This window comes from Hyalella azteca, unplaced genomic scaffold (genome assembly GCF_000764305.2).
Source record: "Hyalella azteca isolate HAZT.00-mixed unplaced genomic scaffold, Hazt_2.0.2 contig17797, whole genome shotgun sequence".
NCBI classification, from domain to species: domain Eukaryota; kingdom Metazoa; phylum Arthropoda; class Malacostraca; order Amphipoda; family Hyalellidae; genus Hyalella; species Hyalella azteca.
Window position 1 is genome coordinate 1 of NW_025947567.1, and position 20,837 is coordinate 20,837.

A 20,837-nucleotide genomic window follows, 5' to 3' on the forward strand; every position below is an offset into this window, starting at 1 on the left:
ATGAGTCAGTAAGTGTGTGTGTCATCACATCATGAGTCGGCGTAGTTATTAAATACATGTAATGGGAAAATGGGCTATCTGATTCCTATCACGAGTCACAGGGATCATCCTTTCCCAAAACTCGCAATACTGTTTTGACTTACAACATAAGTTAGGCTGCATAAGATGAGTAAGATGAGTAAGTGTGAGCTAAATTTTCATTTAATAAATTTAAATAATGTTCACACAATTAGTCGGGTTTTGCCGTTAAAATTAACCATAATCAGGGTCAATGTGCGCACGTTGCCGCAGCACATTCCCCTGGAAATCTCTCCCCCAACTTCCATCATTCATTGAAATTTTATTAAAACTAAACTCTCACTCAGAAATGAGCTCGCATGCAGCTCGTCTAATAACCCAAACGCTAATGGCCGATAAAGACGCCCCAAAGGCTTCATCCCGTCTTATAGATAGATAAATTTTCTTTAGAAAATTAACAATGTAATAACATCATTGAATAAATATTAATGAACTGAATAATTACTTCGTGACCACAAAAGACTGATTACACAAATCCTAATTTTTTATTTAGGATATGAAATTCTTGACCTCATTACTTGTGATTGCAGGCGTGTGCCGCTCGGATCAGTTCAAGTGCGCCAACGGCGGCTGCATAGACGAGGAGTGGCTGTGTGACGGATACAACACCTGTGGCGACGACAGCGACGAGCGCGACTGTGAGTTGCCTGATGAGTCTAAAGCTCCCGCGTAAATATACTATTTTTTATTTTGAATTAATATGATGATCAGTTTCTGCTCTTAATATTAAAATTTTTTCTTGAATATAAATGAATTACGAGTATTACTTAACTGCATTAGATTATAACGTTTCAGTATCGAAATAAATTCAATGTTTCGCAAGCATACTGACTGAAGTCGAGTTGTCGAGTTCAGCCTCTACAGGTGTCTATACTATCTTTGCACGGGAAGTTTTGGGCCCGCTGAACTTATTGCATATTGAGATTTTTCCACCACCTCTGATGCGATGTCAGTGAATAATCACAATACATACATCACATTCTTACATCTACACATTCTTCCTCGCCTCGAATTTAGGAAACATGATCACACTGCATAAAATATTTATGTGGATGTTAAGGAGGCGTTCTGAGATTATGAATTTTCGTTAAATTGAATTAGTCTGATATTTAGCTAAAATTACAGAATAAAGACAGCAGAAAAACATATATAGAAGGATTGAGAAGTCATGCAGCTTACCCGCCTTGAATGTTTCCCAATTAGTTAGCCAGACATTCACGGCTTCCTTGATTTATCGCAGGCTGCACCGGAGACCACTTCGTGTGCGGCGACGGCAGATGCATCCACAAGCGTTGGGAATGCGACAGCCTTAACCAGTGCAGGGACTGGAGTGATGAGAAACATTGTGAGTACACGGCTGATGTAATGAGGCAGTAAGTGTGTGTGTCATTGTCAGGGCCCACTCGACAAAAAAATGATATGAAAATGAAACCGTCAATGGCCCCAGACATTTACGTATGATCGTGTGGTAAAATTAGCGCCATTAAGGCGGATGAATAAAACTAAATAAATGAGCAAAAATAATGATTAGAACAACCTATCAATACATGCAAACACCAAGATAAAAAGAACAGTGCGCTTTCTGTAGGTCGTTTTTCTATTTCCAATAATGATCTATTGATATCCCTATTTCGGAGCCTTTCCTCACATACAAAAACGAGAATACAAAATTAGAACCAACGACATATATAAACTAATAAACGCGGAAATATAACGCGGATGACACAAGATATGGGAAATAAAATAACTAAGAATATACATTAAAACGTCAATGAAAACATCACTTGAGTACCAGGGCTCAGATAACACTAAAAATAACTACGACTAAATGAACCACGTACCTCTGTGGTGGAATCACAAACTAAAGTGACCAAATATTACGGATTCCTAATGAGGAATCCGTAATCCGAGTTATTTTTATTTCTCGTGAGGCGTATGTTGGCACAACTTGCGGCGTGGAACCTATATTTTTACCTCAATACCTTAACATGGATCCTTATTGATAATAAATTTGTAAGCTAAATAAGCATAAAATACCGTGCAACTAATTTGTCGGGCATTACATTGCAAATAACATGCATTACATTGCTATGATCTATGCTTTCTCGGCATGTCAGTTCAGATTGAGACGCAGGAGTTCAGATTGAGACGCGGTGGAGATCAGACGTGCCGTGTAGTCGCTCCAGGAGCCTGACCGACTTGTTTCTTGCTTTGAATTGCATCCGGACTTTATTACCGTCGTGCGGTTGTGCTGGACTTCCGGAACTTTATTACCGTCGGGCGATTGTGCTGTACATCCGGTACCGTCGTGCGGTTGTGCTGGACTTCCGGAACTTTATTACCGTCGGGCGGTTGTGCTGTACTTCCGGAACTTTATTACCGTCGGGCGGCTGTGCTGTACTTCCGGAACTTTACTACCGTAGGGCGGTTGTGTTCATCAGGCTTGTTTCCGGTGATTTATTGTTTCCGGTGATTTATTGCTGTGAGAGACCCTAGCTAAATCTCAGTGAAGGAACCCGGAAATCATTAAACAATTAAGAAAGAAGACATTACGATGGCTGGGAAGAAAGTAAACAAGATTGTTAAGAAGGAATGCGGTTCTTCGAAACAAGATGCACCGAAAAAATCGAATAGGAGATCGAAGTGCGTAGTTGAAGATGCATGCAAGTTTTGCAAAGAGACCTCGTTGAGAGCAGATGATCAGATGGTCATCTGTGAACACTGCGAGGATTTCATTTGCATCAGTTGCGCGAAGCTGAGCTCTGAAGAATACTCTTTCCTACAGAAAACAGAGTCGTTTCACTGGTTCTGTAGCGACTGCGAGAAACCGACTCTCCGTGCCAGGAAAAGCGAGAAGCAGATGGAAGAGAATTGGTTCGCTCTGTTCGCAGCATTTCGAGCTGAAATGGANTCACTCAATTCTTAACTATCCTTCATTTCTTTCATCACTCGATTCATCACACTCTGAACGTCGGTCCCCTCTTGGTGAGAACGTGTCATCTGATGGAATAGTATCATCACGGTCAGAAAAAGATTCATCACGTTTCGTTTTCTTAGATCCACCATTAAGCTAGATTCTTCCATAATGAACGGTCTGAAAATACAAGAAAGTGAGGTGTAAAATAAAAAAAATATTGCAAAATAAATTATCAGCAAATTGTTGCACGACCCATATGCGGGTCGTTTCGCAGTGACATGAAAAATTTCACACTCGGCTGCGAACTTATTGCGCTAACATGCAGAGCACATTGATAAACATACACTCAGCCTCCCACTTCGATATCTCGACAGGCACTGACGCTATGGCAAGCCAAAAATAGCAACACAAGCTGGCAGTCGACCATTTTCGGGCTTCGCATTTAACGTTTTAAATTGAAATAGTCGGATATTACGCTGTTGCCGACGCGTAGATGCGGGTGGAGTCTGAAGGACCAACATTATGTCTCTGGCAAACGTATGATTTCTATAATTGATTTGATGGAAAAAGAAAACAGTGATAAATTTAAAGTATACTGGATTATGGGTTGTCTGTTTACAGCTGAGAGGTTGTGTAATATCGACAGTAAAAATGAGTTGAATAAGCCAATTGAAATATTTAAAATCAGATGTAAATTTAAGTGCGAAAAAATGTGTTTTGAGGAGCATGAGAGTGATAAGCAGAAACTGCACAGAAGAAATACCAAATCAATACACATGCTATGGCATATTGAAAGCATAAAATAGTATCATTAATAAATAACACGCAGACTTCAAGTTCAGTTTAGTGGTGACCAAGTTAAAACATTGAGGAGAATAATTATGTTGCAAAATCTTAATTTAGTCATGCACCCTCTTAAGTAATATTCGGAATGAAATAGCAATTAACTCACCAAAAAATAGTAATGAACAAACACTCGTTAGGAATCAAAGGAATGAGAAGCAATTCATGAGAACAAATGAACTAAAATGATGCTGAAGTATTGAAGTGGTTTGGTTACCATTAAGTTCTAAAGTGCAACAGAAATACTACCGCCTGACGGCAGTAACCAATTTTGAATCATGGAACATGAATGGATTTAACACATAGCACTCTGAGATAAAATGAACACATTTGCAATCAGAGTCTCCACTATTTTAATCTGAACAATTTGCCAATAAAAAACCTCTACCTAACAGTCACCAAAGCATTAGGTCTTCTCATAACAAGCCACCAGTATAAAGTAGATCGCTTGGTGAAGGACACTGCAGAACTGGGATCCTAGAACCCGGAACATCTTAATATGAAATTACATGGTTACAGATTTGCTTTGTAGCGAAAGGAACATGTAACCCCACTTACAATGCTAAAATTAAAGAGTGAAGACAACAGAAAAATATTGACTGAATAATTTAAATAAATCACGGCAGCTTACCCGGCTCGAATGTTTTTCAATTAGTTAGCCCGATATTCACGGCATCTTTGGTACATCACAGGCTGCACCGGCGCCCACTTCGTGTGCGCCAACGGCAGCTGCATCCAGAAGCGTTGGGAATGCGAGGGCTGGCGCAACAACTGCGGGGACTGGAGTGATGAGAAGCATTGTGAGTGCACGGCTGATGTAATGAGTCAGCAAGTGAGTGTGTCATCACATTGTGTGTCGGCATAGTTATCAAATTCTTGTGATGGTAAGAGTCTATCAGATTGCTATCACGAGTCACTGGGAGAAACCTTTCCAAAATCTCGTATTGCTATTTTGACTTACAATCTGAGTTAGACTGCATACCATCCCAGCAGGCTTATGACGTAGAAATAACGTTGATTGCTGCTTGATTTCAGGTTAAAATGTTGAACAACCAAAATTATACGTCATGTCAACGTCGAAATCTGACCAACACTAGAAGGGACGTAAAACAATCTTGTTTCAAAGTGGAAACAACGAATGGACGAAAAGTGGCAGTGCAACTGCCTAATCAGACACCTTATCATAAGTTGCTGATCGTGCCGCCTTAGCAGTGGTGCAATTTTCTTGGTGTTCCCTCGTAACGGACGCTATATTCTTTGAGTAATCTCTTCTCCCGATCCAATTAAATCCTGTGATAACTAATTACTCACTCTGTGATAAGCTCAGTACCAGCCCCCTAATGAACCACTGGCTTCTTCTCAATTCTTCAACTTTCCCTGGATTTTAATCAAGTACAATCTTATGTAACCAAAATTTCTACGAGTGAAGAAATATCCTTTGAAACTATAAAATCTACATTGTTTTGGCATCTGGAAGTGTAATTCTAAGAACAATTTTAAAATGGTCATATAAACCAAGATCATATAAACCAGGACTCTAGCACAGTGGTTCCCAAACTTTTTCAGGCTGGCGCCCCCTTTCTCTCCATGGTGAATTTCTAGCGCCCCCCACAGACATAAGCCCCTTTCTTGAAATTTAGTACGCTGCAATTTTAAAAGAGAAAGGTTAAACACAAATGTGCATTTCACAAATAGAACCTCATTTAGTGAACCAATATGTTTTTTCAGCTGTTTTAACTGTTTCAGCACTAGAAACCTAGGACGTCTCGGGCGAATTTACGGCCGGACTCGTGGCCGGTCTCGCGACCAATCTCCAAATTCAATTATCAAGTAATATCTCCCAAACTAATGAACGCAGTTCTGTGAAACTTGGAACATGTATTCATCAGAACCTAACGGTGATGTTTAGCTCATATTTTTTTTAATTTCACCTTCATTCATGAGGTACGCGTATATTGCGAAACAGGCCGAAATTCACAGTGGTCAAAGAATTTCTTCCAAACTATTGAACAGATTTGAACGAAATTTTGAATATACATTCCTAACTACCAAACGGTGATTTTTTAGCTTATAAATTTTTTTTTCGATTTTACCTTCGTTTGCGAATTTTTTCCACTTCACCGTCATTCTTGATTTCACACTTCCTTATATTCGGCCCGTATCGCTGGGTAATTTGTCACTTAAATTCGCAGCGATCAAGAAATTTCTTCTAAACTACAAAACAGATTTCAACGAAACTTTGTATATAACTACCTAACCTCTCAACAGTGATGTTTAGCTCGTGACGATTTATTTATTTTGCCTTCGTTTGCGAGTTATGCAGATATAGGAGGAACGACCGGCTTTTCTACTCGCCGGTATAGCCGTATAACTCGCAAACGAAGGCAAAACGAAAAAATTGTAACGAGCTGAACATCACAGTTGCTGAGGTTAGGGATTTAAATACTAAGTTTCGTTCAAATCTGTTTAGCAGTTTGAAAAAAATTTCTTGATTACTGCGAATTTAATCACGTATTGCTGTTTAAATCAGGAATGAAGGTGAAATGAAAAACAAAAAACTGGCGAACGAAGGCACAATCGAAAAAAATTTTCACGAGTTAAACATTACCGTTTGGTAGTTAGGACTGCAAATTCAAAATTTCGTTCGAATCTGTTCAATAGTTTGGAAGAAATTACTTGATCACTGTGAATTTCGGCCCGTATTGCCATATGACTATGGCAAAAACAAACGATGGCAAAATTCAAAGAATTTTTACGACCTAAAATCATCGTTAGGTCCTAATGAATACGTGTACTAAGTTTCATCGAGTTAAGGTCATTAGTTTTAGAGATATTCGCTGATCATTGAATTTGGAAATTGGCCGTGAGACCCCGCGAGTCCGGCCGTTAATTTGTCCGAGACGTAAGCCCAGGAGAGGTTTAAAAACAGATCTGGGTGACAAAACCATCGCTGGGAGTCATGTGCTGCACGTGTTTTGTACAAATCGTCAAACAAACGTTGGAATTTCTGACACTGACTTCAAACTACCGCCCCCCTATCGCCCCCCTACCGCCCTCTTCTTCCTTACCGCCCCCAAAATCTTTCCACCGCCCCTAGGGGGGCGATATCGCCCACTTTGGGAACCACTGCTCTAGCACATAATTGAGCTGAACATACAGAAGAAGCAGTATTCAGGAAGAATGATTGATCATATAACATGAAACACTTGTTAATTTAGTGTAACGATTCCTCAGTGAAGTCAAAAGATTTAATTTCAGTTTGAACCCCTTCTCCATTATCGTCCGAACATAATTTTCTGAATTACTTATGTTTGCAGGCGTGTGCCGCTCTGATCAGTTCAAGTGCGCCAACACCGGCCGCTGCATAGACGGGGCGTTGCGGTGCGATGGAGACAACGACTGTGACGACGACAGCGACGAGCGCGACTGTGAGTTGCCTGATGAGTCAAACGATTCCGCGCAATTCTGATGTCTTTTATTTCAAGTTAATTAGTGGTTCTGCTTCTACTCTTAATGTTCCGTTATTTCCTTTAATTAAAGTGAATTATTCAATGACTGCATTCAATTATATATTCTCACGATCGATTTTTTTCTATTTTTGGCAAGCATGCTATGACTCATGTCGAGTTGTCAAGCTTATCATCTTTTGGGGCCTAAATTTTCTTTCCAAAGGAAATTTTTGACCCGCTGAACCCCATGCATTTTTAAACTTTTCCACCCCCTCTGATGCAATGTTATAAACATGACATACATCACATTCTCACTTTTATACATTTTTTCCCAATGCGCGTTCAGGAAACCCGGTCACCCTGCCTAAAATATTTATGTGGAGATTACGGAGGCGCTCTGACGGGAGGGTTAACTGAGAAATTTTTAGGATCCATTCATACTCAAAAAGGGTAAAATTATGAATTTTGAATAAATTGAACTAGTCTGACTTGTCTGATTTTTGCAGGTTAAATAAATTACAAAATAAAGACAACAGAAAAAAATGAATACTCAAGGATTTGAAAATCAGGCAGCTTACCCGCCTTGAATGTTTCCCAATTTGTTAGCCCGACATTTACGGCTTCTCTGATTAATCGCAGGCTGCACCGGAGACCACTTCGTGTGCGGCGACGGCAGATGCATCCGCAAGCGCTGGGAATGCGACGGCTCGGACAACAACTGCGGGGACTGGAGTGATGAGAAGCATTGTGAGTACACGGCTGATGTAATGAGTCAGTAAGTGTGTGTGTCATCACATCATGAGTCGGCGTAGTTATTAAATACATGTATTGGGAAAATGGGCTATCTGATTCCTATCACGAGTCACAGGGATCATCCTTTCCCAAAACTCGCAATACTCTTTTGACTTACAACATGAGTTAGGCTGCATAAGATGAGTAAGATGAGTAAGTGTGAGCTAAATTTTCATTTAATAATTTTAAATAATGTTCACATAATTAGTCGGGTTTTACCGTTAAAATTAACCATAATCAGGGTCAATGTGCGCACGTTGCCGCAGTACATTCAGTACCCTGGTAATCTCTCCCCCAACTTCCATCATTCATTGAAATTTTATTAAAACTAAACTCTCACTCAGAAATGAGCTCGCATGCAGCTCGTCTAATAACCCAAACGCTAATGGCCGATAAAGACGCCCCAAAGGCTTCATCCCGTCTTATAGATAGATAAATTTTCTTTAGAAAATTAACAATGTAATAACATAATTGAATAAATATTAATGAGCTGAATAATTACTTCGTGACCACAAAAGACTGATTACACAAATCATAATTTTTTATTTAGGATCTGAAATTCTTGACCTCATTACTTGTGATTGCAGGCGTGTGCCGCTCGGATCAGTTCAAGTGCGCCAACGGCGGCTGCATAGACGAGGAGTGGCTGTGTGACGGATACAACACCTGTGGCGACGACAGCGACGAGCGCGACTGTGAGTTGCCTGATGAGTCTAAAGCTCCCGCGTAAATATACTATTTTTTATTTTGAATTAATATGATGATCTGTTTCTGCTCTTAATATTAAACTTTTTTCTTGAATATAAATGAATTACGAGTATTACTTAACTGCATTAGATTATAACGTTTCACTATCGAATTAAATTCAATGTTTCGCAAGCATACCGACTGAAGTCGAGTTGTCGAGTTCAACCTCTACAGGTGTCTATACTATCTTTGCACGGGAAGTTTTGGGCCCGCTGAACTTATTGCATATTGAGATTTTTCCACCACCTCTGATGCGATGTCAGTGAATAATCACAATACATACATCACATTCTTACCTCTACACATTCTTCCTCGCCTCGAATTTAGGAAATATGATCACACTGCATAAAATATTCATGTGGATATTAAGGAGGCGTTCTGAGATTATGAATTTTCGTTAAATTGAATTAGTCTGATATTTAGCTAAAATTACAGAATAAAGACAGCAGAAAAACATATATAGAAGGATTGAGAAGTCATGCAGCTTACCCGCCTTGAATGTTTCCCAATTAGTTAGCCCGACATTCACGGCTTCCTTGATTTATCGCAGGCTGCACCGGAGACCACTTCGTGTGCGGCGACGGCAGATGCATCCACAAGCGCTGGGAATGCGACAGCCTTAACCAGTGCAGGGACTGGAGTGATGAGAAACATTGTGAGTTCACGACTGATGTAATGAGGCAGTAAGTGTGTGTGTCATTGTCAGGGCCCACTCGACAAAAAAATGATATGAAAATGAAACCGTCAATGGCCCCAGACATTTACGTATGATCGTGTGGTAAAATTAGCGCCATTAAGACGGATGAATAAAACTGAATAAATGAGCAAAAATAATGATTAAAACAACCTATCAATACATACAAACACCAAGATAAAAAGAACAGTGCGCTTTCTGTAGGTCGTTTTTCTATTTCCAATAATGATCTATTGATATCCCTATTTCGGAGCCTTTCCTCACATACAAAAACGAGAATACAAAATTAGAACCAACGACATATATAAACTAATAAACGCGGAAATATAACGCGGATGACACAAGATATGGGAAATAATATAACTAAGAATATACATTAAAACGTCAATGAAAACAGCACTTGAGTACCAGGGCACAGATAACACTAAAAATAACTACGACTAAATGAACCACGTACCTGTGTGGTGGAATCACAAACTAAAGTAACCAAATATTACGGATTCCTAATGAGGTAACGTCATTAATTTTACGGATTCCTAATGAGGTAACGTCATTGTGATAAATTTTAACGTCAGCGGTGACTGCCGTTAAAATTTATCACAATCAGCGCTAATGTGGAGTTTTGAACCTGCCAGTGGGAGGTGCGAGTTGCGGGTATAAGTTATTTTTATTTCTCGTGAGGCGTATGTTGGCACAACTTGTGGCGTGGAACCTATATTTTTACCTCAATACCTTAACATGGATCCTTATTGATAATAAATTTGTAAGCTAAATAACCATAAAACACCGTGCAACTAATTTGTCGGGCATTACATTGCAAATAACATGCATTACATTGCTATGATCTATGCTTTCTCGGCTTGTCTTGTTAACCTTTCGAAACAGCATTATTATTTTCGGTATTCTATACGAAACAGTACTATATTCTCCTGGTAATCCCTTCCCCCACTCCCATCATTCAATAAAACATTGGAGAGAAATTATATCATAATAAATATTAAAGGGATGTCGTATTTAACCTAAACATTTATTCAGGGATGAGCTCATAAACAGCCCGCCTAATAACCCAAACTTTAATAGGCAATGAAAACACCCCAAAGTCGTCATCCTTTCTTTGAGGTAAATTGATTTTATTGCGAAAATTAACTAAAGTATTAACATCGGTGAATACACAAAAATTAAACCGAACAATTATTTCGTGACCACAAAAAATTACTGCACACATTACACTTTTTAATAGGATCTTAAAATTCTTTACCTAATCACTTGTGATTGCAGGCGTTTGCCGCACTGATCATTTCAAGTGCGCCAACACCGGCCTCTGCATAGACGAGTGGTATCGNATAAATAAATTATACACTGACTGCATTCAATTATAACGTTTCCCTATCGAACTATTTTCAATGTTTCGCAAACATGCCATGACTAAATCCGAATTGTCGAGTTCAAACTCTTCTGGTGCCTAGATCATCTGTGCGCAGGAACTTTTATCCCTGCTGAGCACATGACTAACGGAGTAGGTTATATAACGTCCTTTCTGCTTAAAAATAATATTAGGAACTATTTTATTTGAGTTAGTCTGACACTATTTTGCAGGAATCACAGAATAACTCAAAATATATATCTACTAGGATTTAACATTAACGCTACCGATACGCACTTGGCTTGAATGATTTCCTATTAGTTAGCCCGACTTTTACGGCTTCTTTGGTTCATCACAGGCTGCACCGGCGACCACTTCCTGTGCGAAGCCTTGGTCCTCCTACCACGGACAGTGATCCCTCATGAAGTCTGTACTCTGGCCGTGGCTCGGTCATTGAAAGGGAGAATTATGCACAGTCTCCCCCTCCTTTCGTTGTAATACGTGTCAATTTTAGAGGTGTATCGTCCGTAAATGACGATGTAGATACTTGGGTAAGCTCCGAGTCGATGTGGATGAGGACGAGGATCGGTCCTAGCACCGAGCCCTGTGGCACTCCGCTTTTCAACCTCGCTTCTCTCGATTTCATGTTTCCAATTGCGACAGCTTGTACTCAATCTGTAAGGAAGTTGTTGATCCACCCTAACAGGCTTCCTCCTACCTTCATCAGTCTCAGCTTTCTGAAGAGCACCCCCGTGGTCAACTTTGTCAAAAGCTTTAGCAAAGTCCAGGTATACTACGTCCACGCCCGCCCCCTCCTCAAGTAGGGCCATAAAGCAGTGATGGTGCTCCAGTAACAGTGAAAAAACGGAACGATTTGACCGCAAACCATGATGTCCATTATTATGCCGCCAGCCTCTTTAACATACTGGACAAACCTCCTGGCCACTACCTTCTAAAAAACCGTGATCTCCTGTGAGATCAAAGTCACCGGCCTGTAAATTTGAGGTCAGTTACTCGATCGGGCCTCTTTTGTGGAATGGCGTTATCAGTCTCATTTTGAGGCCCTCAGGAATAATTCCCTCCATCATCGAGGCTTTCCAGAGTATTGTGAGCGGTGCCTTCAGCGCTCCAACACACTTTTTCAACAGCACCGCAGGAATTCCATCCGGTCCTGGCGCTGAAAACGTCGCCAGTTCTTTGATACTTATTTCCATATCTTCTGGTCCAAACTCTATGTTCTTCAACCCCCTTCCACCTGGCAGCTCGTGGAGAACTTCGATTTCATTCTCCTCCCGTGAGTAGCGGGGGTTACTGAAAATTGATTCAAGCTGAAATCCCAGTAACTGACTCATGTCCTGGTCATCTCCATTAACAAGGATATCATTATCCTTCAGCGAGCTTACTGGTGTCGATTTGCTGCTGGCTCACTGGTGTTAATTTTAGCCTTGGACTGAGCGTATTTGAAAAAATACTTCGGGTTCTCTCTCATGACCTCTACTACTCGTTCCTCGGTAGCTTGTTCTTCCAACCTGAACTCAATTTCTTTTAGCAAATCTACTAGTCTCTGTCTCCTCAGATCACTAGCGGATTCGGCTATTTGTTTATTCAATCGTGTGCGTTATCTCATGAGAATTCGTCGGTTTCCCGGAATACTGCAGACTTTGAGGCCCGTCTTTCTCGGGGTATGACGCACACATACCTATGTTGTTTCTCACATAGTTTTGTGTAAATTTTCCTTGCATTCATCACGTGAAATTCTTCTCTCAAATCAGTTCCTTCAAGTTCATTCCAAATTGCCTCCCAATCCATTCTTCGATGGTGGAAGTTGAATCCTGCCAGTCCCTTTTAGGGTATAGCCCTGGGCTTGCTATCCGTCCCAATTGTACTATCCACCATCACCAGGCGGTGGTGGGACAGTGAGGTTTCTTCAACCCGAACGTCCATCACTATTCTTTCATTATTAGTATATAAGAGCTCGAAGATATTGTGTTTCCTTGTCGGAAACCGTACTTGCTCACTGAGCAAGTGTTCCGCAGCAAAATTAGCTAGTTGGGCTTCTTGACTTTTTTCACCAACCTCCAAGCCGCTCATTATCGGGATGGGATGTAGATCACCCAGTCCAGCCACCCTGGTTTCTATTTCCTTCAGGGCTTAGTTGAAATTTTACGATGGACAAGCAGGCGTCCTAAAGCCTATGGCTACGCAGAAGTGAAGTTTGGAGTATTACGTATTCAATAAATCCATCAGAGTTTCCGGATTCCGATCTCAATTCCACTGTGCTTCTTGCTAGGGAGTTCCTAAGGTAAACAATTACTCCTCCCTTCTTCCACCCTCCCATTCGCTCCGCACAATAACGTTGGAATCCTTTCATTGCAATTTCTGCATCAAGGATGTCTTTTTTAAGGTGCGACTCCATTAAGGCCATCATATATATCCCACCCTCGTCGGTCATCTCTCTCAGCACGAAAATTTTGTTACGCGTTCTTTGTGGGAAGAGCTCCTCGATGTTGGCCAGCAGAATGCCAGACTCTTCCCATTTTGGTGCTCTTATCTGCAGCGACACCGATCTGCTAGGCGTCCCTTTCCCAGCAGCTCCTTCAACAGGAGTTGCATTAGTTCCGGCTGATACATTTGGTGTTGCATTTGGTCCTTCATGTCTAAAAAAGCACTAAGGGTAACCTCTTGCCCCCGCATGCTTCTCGGTTCCATATATATATTGGCTATTCACTGGAGCAGCTAAGTAGTCTGTCCTTCTCCATTGATTACGCTCATATCCGCTCCGTACATCACCGCTCCGTCCAACGGTGTTTCTCTCAGCGTTGCTCTGTCTTCCCTGAGCGCGAGGGGCGTGCTGTGCGGTGAGCATCGCCATTTGCTGTGAGGGCATAACATTGATACTCGTTTTTTGACATTTTCTCCACTTTTTTTCATGATTTGATGTGGTGGAAATGAGTTTTCTTTGGTGAAATCCTCTCTGTTCATGATCCTGGTAATCCCTTCCCCCACTCCCTTCATTCAATAAAATTTTATTGAAACTAAAAACTCATTCAGGGATGAGCTACAATGCAGCCCGCCTAAAAACCCAAACGCTATTAACTGTTGAAGACTCCCCAAAATCTTCATCCTTTCTTCGAGATAAATCAATTTTATTGAGATAATTACGAAGTTATCAGCTCATTCAATGCCACATTAATTAAGCAGAACAATTACTTAGCGACCACAAGATCCTGCATGCACGCATATGAATTTATTGATTAGGACCTGAAAATTCTTTACCGAATTACTTGTGATTGCAGGCGTGTGCCGATCTGATCAGTTCAAATGCGTCAACACCGGCCTCTGCATAGACGAGAAGTATCGGTGCGACGGACACAACGGCTGTGGCAAGGACAGCGACGACAGCGGCGAACGCGACTGTGAGTTGCCGGATGATTCGAGTATTTCTGTGCAATTATGCTGTCTTTTATTTCGAGTTAATATGAGGATTTGTTTTTGCTCTTAAGGCCCTGCTTGAGAGCCGCGAGCCCTCAGGCAGGCTTGGCTGAATCTATCACTACGTATAGTCATTATAACTCCGCTCGTAAATGAAATATAAATCTGAATTTTTTCATGCTCACTCAGCTATTTATTTAAAATTTCCCGACAGTTACAAAATATATGTAATTTTTTTGTAAAATCAGTTATGATAGAGTAAAATGTTGAACATCGATGTTCATTATACTTGCGAGAGATGCGACTTACCTAAATTTTTGAGTCATGAGGAAGTTGTAATATTTATTCTCTATTGATCGGTATTAAAGTCATATTTGAATCACCCTCTATTTTGTAGAAATTACCTAACAAAATACTTTTTCATCACTCCTGAATCGTACATTTCCCTTTTTCTTTGGGACCTGGCCCCGAGCATGTCAAAGTGTCGTACGTTGTAGCGACACTTTCCTTAGCGGTCATAAATCAGCTCGCGTGATGTGGCATAGTCGATCGTCTACCCTCTTCCTAGGGGGTAGAGGGACAGCCTCCGTACCCTCCTTACCCTCCTGGCACGTTTAAATTACAGCCTTCCATTGTTAGTTCGTGTGCTAGAACGCTGGCGACAACATGCGTTTCTCTCACAAGTAATCGAAAAAATTGTGCCTTTCATCACCACGAATCAATAAAGGTCTCCAGTTGAAAAGATGGAGGTAAGATTTATTACAGTCGTTACTTATCATGGATATAACAAGATTTGGATCTCATCAGTCAGAGGTCTCTAAAATAGAAGTTGAAAGTTCTTTATATGCTATACTGTAGTAACCTTTGATAATGTCAGTAGTGAATGCCAATGATTGCGATGAAGTACAGCCCATGTTTATATTTAGCTTCAATGTTATATCGATGTTGTTTGCTCCGCAGAAAACAAAAAAATCTCCTGAAGGTTCTACAAGCATCGGCTCCAGTCGAGAATGGCGTCAACAATACAAGTCCAATAGTGAATTTTACAAGCGATGAAGACGATTTGAGTGATTTAGTGATAGAAAAGTCAGAGAAATCGAGCGTGCAGAACGCTGAGTCATCTCATAGCAGTGAAGAGTCCAGCGTGCAAAATGCTGAGCCACCTAATAACAGCGAAGAGTCGAGCGTGCAGAACGCTGAGCCATGTAATAACAGTGAATAATCCAGCGTGCAAAATGCTAAACCACCTAATAGTGGTGAGGAATCGATCGAGCCTTGACCATTGGAGAAGAAAGAGCCTCACAATATTTTCACTTCCCCCCCTCCCTATCCTGTAAAAACCCCTACTGCGGTTTCACAGCTTCCCCTTCTGTCTACATCCTCATGAAGACAGATACTTCGCTGTTGCTGTGCAAGTGACAGCCAGTATCACTGTCATTATGAGTAAACTTTTGGTCTCTGTATAGTCTGAATTACTGTCTCTGTAGTTTGATAGATCTTGATAGATCTTAACAGCAAAAGTTAAAAATTCGTCGCCTTTCATCGCGTCGGCCAGACGTAAGATAACCAGCCCTCACGCGTCTCGGCAGCAAACTCGAGCAAGCTCGCTGCGGAGTTCGGGCGGCTTTCACTACAAGCCTTAATATTCAATTATTTTCTTGAATATAAATGAATTATTCCTCGCTTACGTACAACCATATCGTTTCAAGACCGAATTGTTTACAATGTTTCGCCAAAGGCATGCTATGACCAAATCAGAGTTGTCGAGTTCAACCTATTTTGCTGCCTAGATTATCCTTGCACAGAAAGTTTTATCCCGTCTGAGCACATGCCATTTTGGGCCCACATTCTCAATGATTTTTTGTAAGGGACTCTGCAGACATTTCCAACTCGGATACACGTGTTTTAGAAAACACATACTTCATATTCTTACTTCTCCACCTTCTTTTTTTTTTGTGCCTCGCGCTCAGGAGACCCAATTACCCTGCATGTAACATGGATTTGAAGATGGGGGAGGTGTTTTGAGGAAGAAGTGTTCATGAAGTAGGCAATATGACTTTCTTTCTACTAATATAAATAATATAATAATATGAATTTTTAAAATTGAATTAGTCTGACACTATTTTGTTGAAATCACACGATAACTCAAAAATAAAATAATAGGATTTTAACATTGCCGCAACTCGCTCGGCTTGAATGATTTCAATTAGTTAGCCTGACTTCCACGGATTCTTTGATCCTCACAGGCTGCACCGGCGACCACTTCGTTTGCAGCAACGGCAGATGCATCCAGAAGCGTTGGGAATGCGACGGCAGGAACAACTGCGGGGACTGGAGTGATGAGAAGCATTGTGAGTACACTGCTAATTTAATGAGTCAGTAAGTATGTTTGTCATCACATCATGAGTCGGCGTAGGTATTAAATAATTATGGTGGCTCAATTATTAATATGAGTGGGTCAGTGAGTCTTTTGTCACGAGTCATTGGGAGAATCCATTCCAAGAACTCGCATTACTGTTAATATTATTATTATTATTCTATGAAAAATTTGTCGAGGCGTCTGGTTCAAACGAACTTCGAGGGCGCGTCACACATAAGAATAATAACCTGCGAAAAATAAATAGACACAAGAAAGGATGGGAATGGATAAAATGGCTAAGCAGTAGATTCATAGGCTCTACTAAATAGTTCCGTCTTTAGGCATCGAAGAACACCTGCAACGAAGGAGCCCAAAGTTAAGGAAGGCGGCAGACTGTTCCGGGCTCTGGCGGCTGCGACCGGGAACGTTCTGTCGCCAACGGTAGATAGACGTGTAGATGGTACGACGAGGTCCGCTGCTGATGACGAGCGCAATCGTCTTCTAGAAGGTAGATCCGACACGCGCTGCATCCTTTTTTCATATTTCATAGATCCTTCTATGAAATATGGAGGCGCCAGAGTCCAGACCTGGAGGCATCGGAACTTTAGAACAGCGACCTTGAACTGCGTGCGCTGCTGAATGCGCAGCCAGTAAAGATCGCCCAATATCGGCGTAACATTGTCAAATTTTCGCTTATTGCACACGAATCGAGCAGCAGCTTTCATTACGGATTGCAGTTTGTTAATTAAGTGCCGTGGTCGAAAGTCCACAAAGTGTGGCATTACCATAGTCCAATCTGGTCCGAACGAGCGCCACCACAAGGGAATCAAGGACCGGCCTCGAAAGACAGCGGCTGATGCTACGTATTTGTCGCAGAGCGCCAAAGCAAGCGGTGGTGACTTTGGCAATGTTACTGGTCATTGCCGACTGGAAAAATCGCAAACCAAATAAAGTCGGTTTTTGATGCACTGAGCTGGAGCCGGTTTGAGCGAATCCAATCTGAGACAGCGTCCATGCAGGCACACATTCGTCGGCGAACATATGCGGATCAAACTATGTGAATCGATTATATGCAATTCATCGACATTTTGTAACAGGAAGAGGATCAGGCCGAGAACTGACCCCTGTGGTACGCCGCATGTAACCAATAATGGCGTAGTAGAAGAGTTCCTCCGTCAAACGCATTTGAATCTATTGCTGAGATAGGACTCGAACCACATCAGCACTGCCGTGCAGGACGAATGATACGTCAATTCGATGCAATAAAGTGGCGTGGTCGACCTTGTCAAACGCGGCTGACAGGTCGAGTAAAGCTAGTGCCGCAATGTCGCCACGGTCTATTGTGCGCAGAATGTCTGAAAGCACCTTTTGCACAGCGGTTTCCGTCGAGTAGCGATGACGGTATGCAGACTGGAGGCGAAGCATGAGATCGGACTGCTGAAGGTGGATGTTCAGCTGTCGCGCCACAACGCATTCCAGGAGTTTCGACAAAATCGACAGGTTGGAGATGAGTCGATATGATTTGGGATTGGAAGCGTCAAGGTCTGGTTTCTTTATTAGAGGCGTAATGTAAGCGGATTTGAAGTTCATCAAAACAACACCGTCTGTGAGGCAGCGATTGAAAAGATCGACCAGAAAAGGTGGCAGGGTTACAAAATTCCCATTAAGGAACAACTTAGGCAGCGCATTACTTGCACACTGCATGTTGGGCAGCGCGCGCACTGCAGCGATATGACGTCGTCAGCTAAGAGGCGAGTGAATTCTTGGAGCACGCAGTCGAACGTTTACGAGGCAAATGCTGCTGGCGCAGCATCGGCCGACTTTGCGCGCACAGCAGAAATTTTGTTTTCAAAAACCGCATAGATTCCTCCACGCTTAGGCCGCCCGACGCCTCTGTATGACCACTTCCCATGAGTTTATCCAGCGAACGCCACAGTGCTCGAGGATCGCTGCGCTGCGCGTCGACTCTGGCGCTAAAATGACTCTCTTTTAGAACGAAGAATGTCGACATAATTGCGCCGCGCATCTCGCCAGGCGGAGGCCACAGCAGCGGCAGCAGCGGCAGCAGCAGGATTGCCGCGTCTGTTCGCCCGGTATACAGCCTGCTGGAGCAGTCGAATCCTCCGCTTCGAGACTCAACATTCATCATTGAACCATGGGTCGGAGACTCGTTGGAGTACCCGAACTGTGCGTGCAGGAATGAGGTCATCGAGTGCACAGGTCATCTCGGTGTTGTATAGTTGCACAAGGTCGTTGACTGATAGTGCCAACCACGAGGCAAGCTGACGTAGTCGGGATGACTGCTGCTTTTCGCGTAAGGCATCGCAATCGAGACTGCGCCACGGGTGACAGGTAACGGTATTGTACGCTGGCACCGGGCGCACACATGGCACCGTCCACCGAAGTAGTCGGTGATCAGACATTGCGATCTCTATGATGTCCACTGGCAGACTTTGAAAGTCAGCACGCGTGATGACAACGTACAGCAGTCCGCCCATGTGGTGCGTCGGCAGGGTCACTTGACAAAGTCTCGCTGTATCTCCTTATGTCTCGCTGTATCTCCTTATGTCTCGCTATGTCTTGCTATGTCTCCTTATGTTTCGCTGTGTCTCCTTATGTTTTGCTATGTCTCCTAATGTTTCGCTATTTCTCCTTATGTCTCCATATGTCTCGCTATGTCTCCTTACGTTTCGCAATGTCTCCTTATGTCTCGCTATGTCTCGTTATGTCTCCTTATGCCTCGCTATGTCTTCTTATGTCTCCTTATGTCTCGCTATGTCTTCTTATGTGTGGCTATGTCGGATTATAATAATCTGTATGAAAGAAACTGTACGAAGCCGTAAAGTACAAAACGGGCGTGCCGTTTTGGTGCGGGAAAACGTTCCCGTCGTTTAATTTAACGGTAAATAACCGGCCACTGTAATGCCGGTAGGAACGTTGTTTTACGGTCGATTTTATAACAGTGTATTGATATAACAGTTTAAGCGTTTATTAGGCCGTAGGCCTGTCGCCGAGAGACACAATTGTCATCAGTTATAGGCTAAAACATATATCTGATACACCAAGAGGCACCATATTCTCTCGGTAATATCTATTTCAATAAATCTTTGTATAACTAAACACTCACTCTGTGGTGAGCTCAACTCCAGCCCGGCTAATGAACCTCGCTTCTCCCCAATTCTTTCACGTTAATTCGATTTTAATCAGGTGCGAATATTCCGCATACTTAAGTACCACATGTGCAGTAAAACCCGCTGAAATAATTGTATGAGCATTAATTTAACATCATGTATTGCAAATTCAAGACCATTTCTAAATTACTTCAGAAATCCAGATCATAGAACATAATAGAGCTGAATATCCGGAAGGAGCAGTATATAGTAAGGAAGACTGATAACATAGCATAAAATCCATGTCTGCATAACAATAGATTATTCCGCCATCTCCTAAGATTTATCTTTTGTGTTCACACCTCAGTTGTGGTCTTAAGACAAATAATATACAGAATCACTGTCGATTGCAGGCGTGTGCCCCTCTGATCTGTTCAAGTGCGTTATGACCGGCCGCTGCATAGACGAGAAGTTGCGGTGCGACGGAGACAAAGACTGCGGCGACTACTACGACAAGAGCGACGAGGAGGGCTGTGCAAACTGGCGACGTGAGTAACTTTACTGATATTCTGACTGACTAACTTCCCTCCCAACTCTACTCACATTTATACGCACTTCCGCTATTAACTTAATGTTGTCCACAAATATGAACGAGGAAGTTCCATATAAGGATATGCAAAAAGTAAATTTGTCTCGAAAGTAATGCTTATGTGTTCCCACTGCAGACCGTACTTGAGTGACCGTGATTTTAGAAGAACCTCTCTGGTGCGTAATTTAGCTACTTTTTATTCGTAGCAACCGCTCACAGTTTGCGCTAACCCTCGAAGTGTCGCTTCGAGGATATAAAGTTTTAAGGGTTTGTCCTAACCCTTCGAAGTGATCTCTCTAGGATATATAACTCTAATTCTCTCTCTGGGAGATAACTCGAATTATCTCTCTAGAAGATAACTATAATCATCTCTCTAGGAGATAACTCTAATTATCCCTCAAAGAGATAATTCTAATTACCTCTCTAGGAGTAACTCTAATTATTTCCTAGAGTTATCTCTCTAA

General features: G+C 41.9%; 1 protein-coding gene across 1 annotated transcript; it reads left to right on the plus strand.

Moving 5' to 3' along the window:
* Window positions 1-628: 628 nt before the first annotated feature.
* LOC108673912 (sortilin-related receptor) lies at window positions 629-20,340 on the plus strand (the record flags this gene model as incomplete). The annotated part of the gene is made up of 13 exons (XM_047885393.1): window positions 629-716; window positions 4,531-4,638; window positions 7,156-7,266; window positions 7,927-8,034; window positions 8,667-8,774; window positions 9,377-9,481; window positions 10,799-10,856; window positions 11,242-11,294; window positions 14,180-14,299; window positions 15,320-15,520; window positions 16,562-16,666; window positions 18,709-18,894; window positions 20,198-20,340. Coding segments are annotated over 13 exons (1,494 nt in total), but the record flags the coding sequence as incomplete, so codon positions are not given.
* Between the last annotated feature and the right edge of the window lie 497 nt (window positions 20,341-20,837).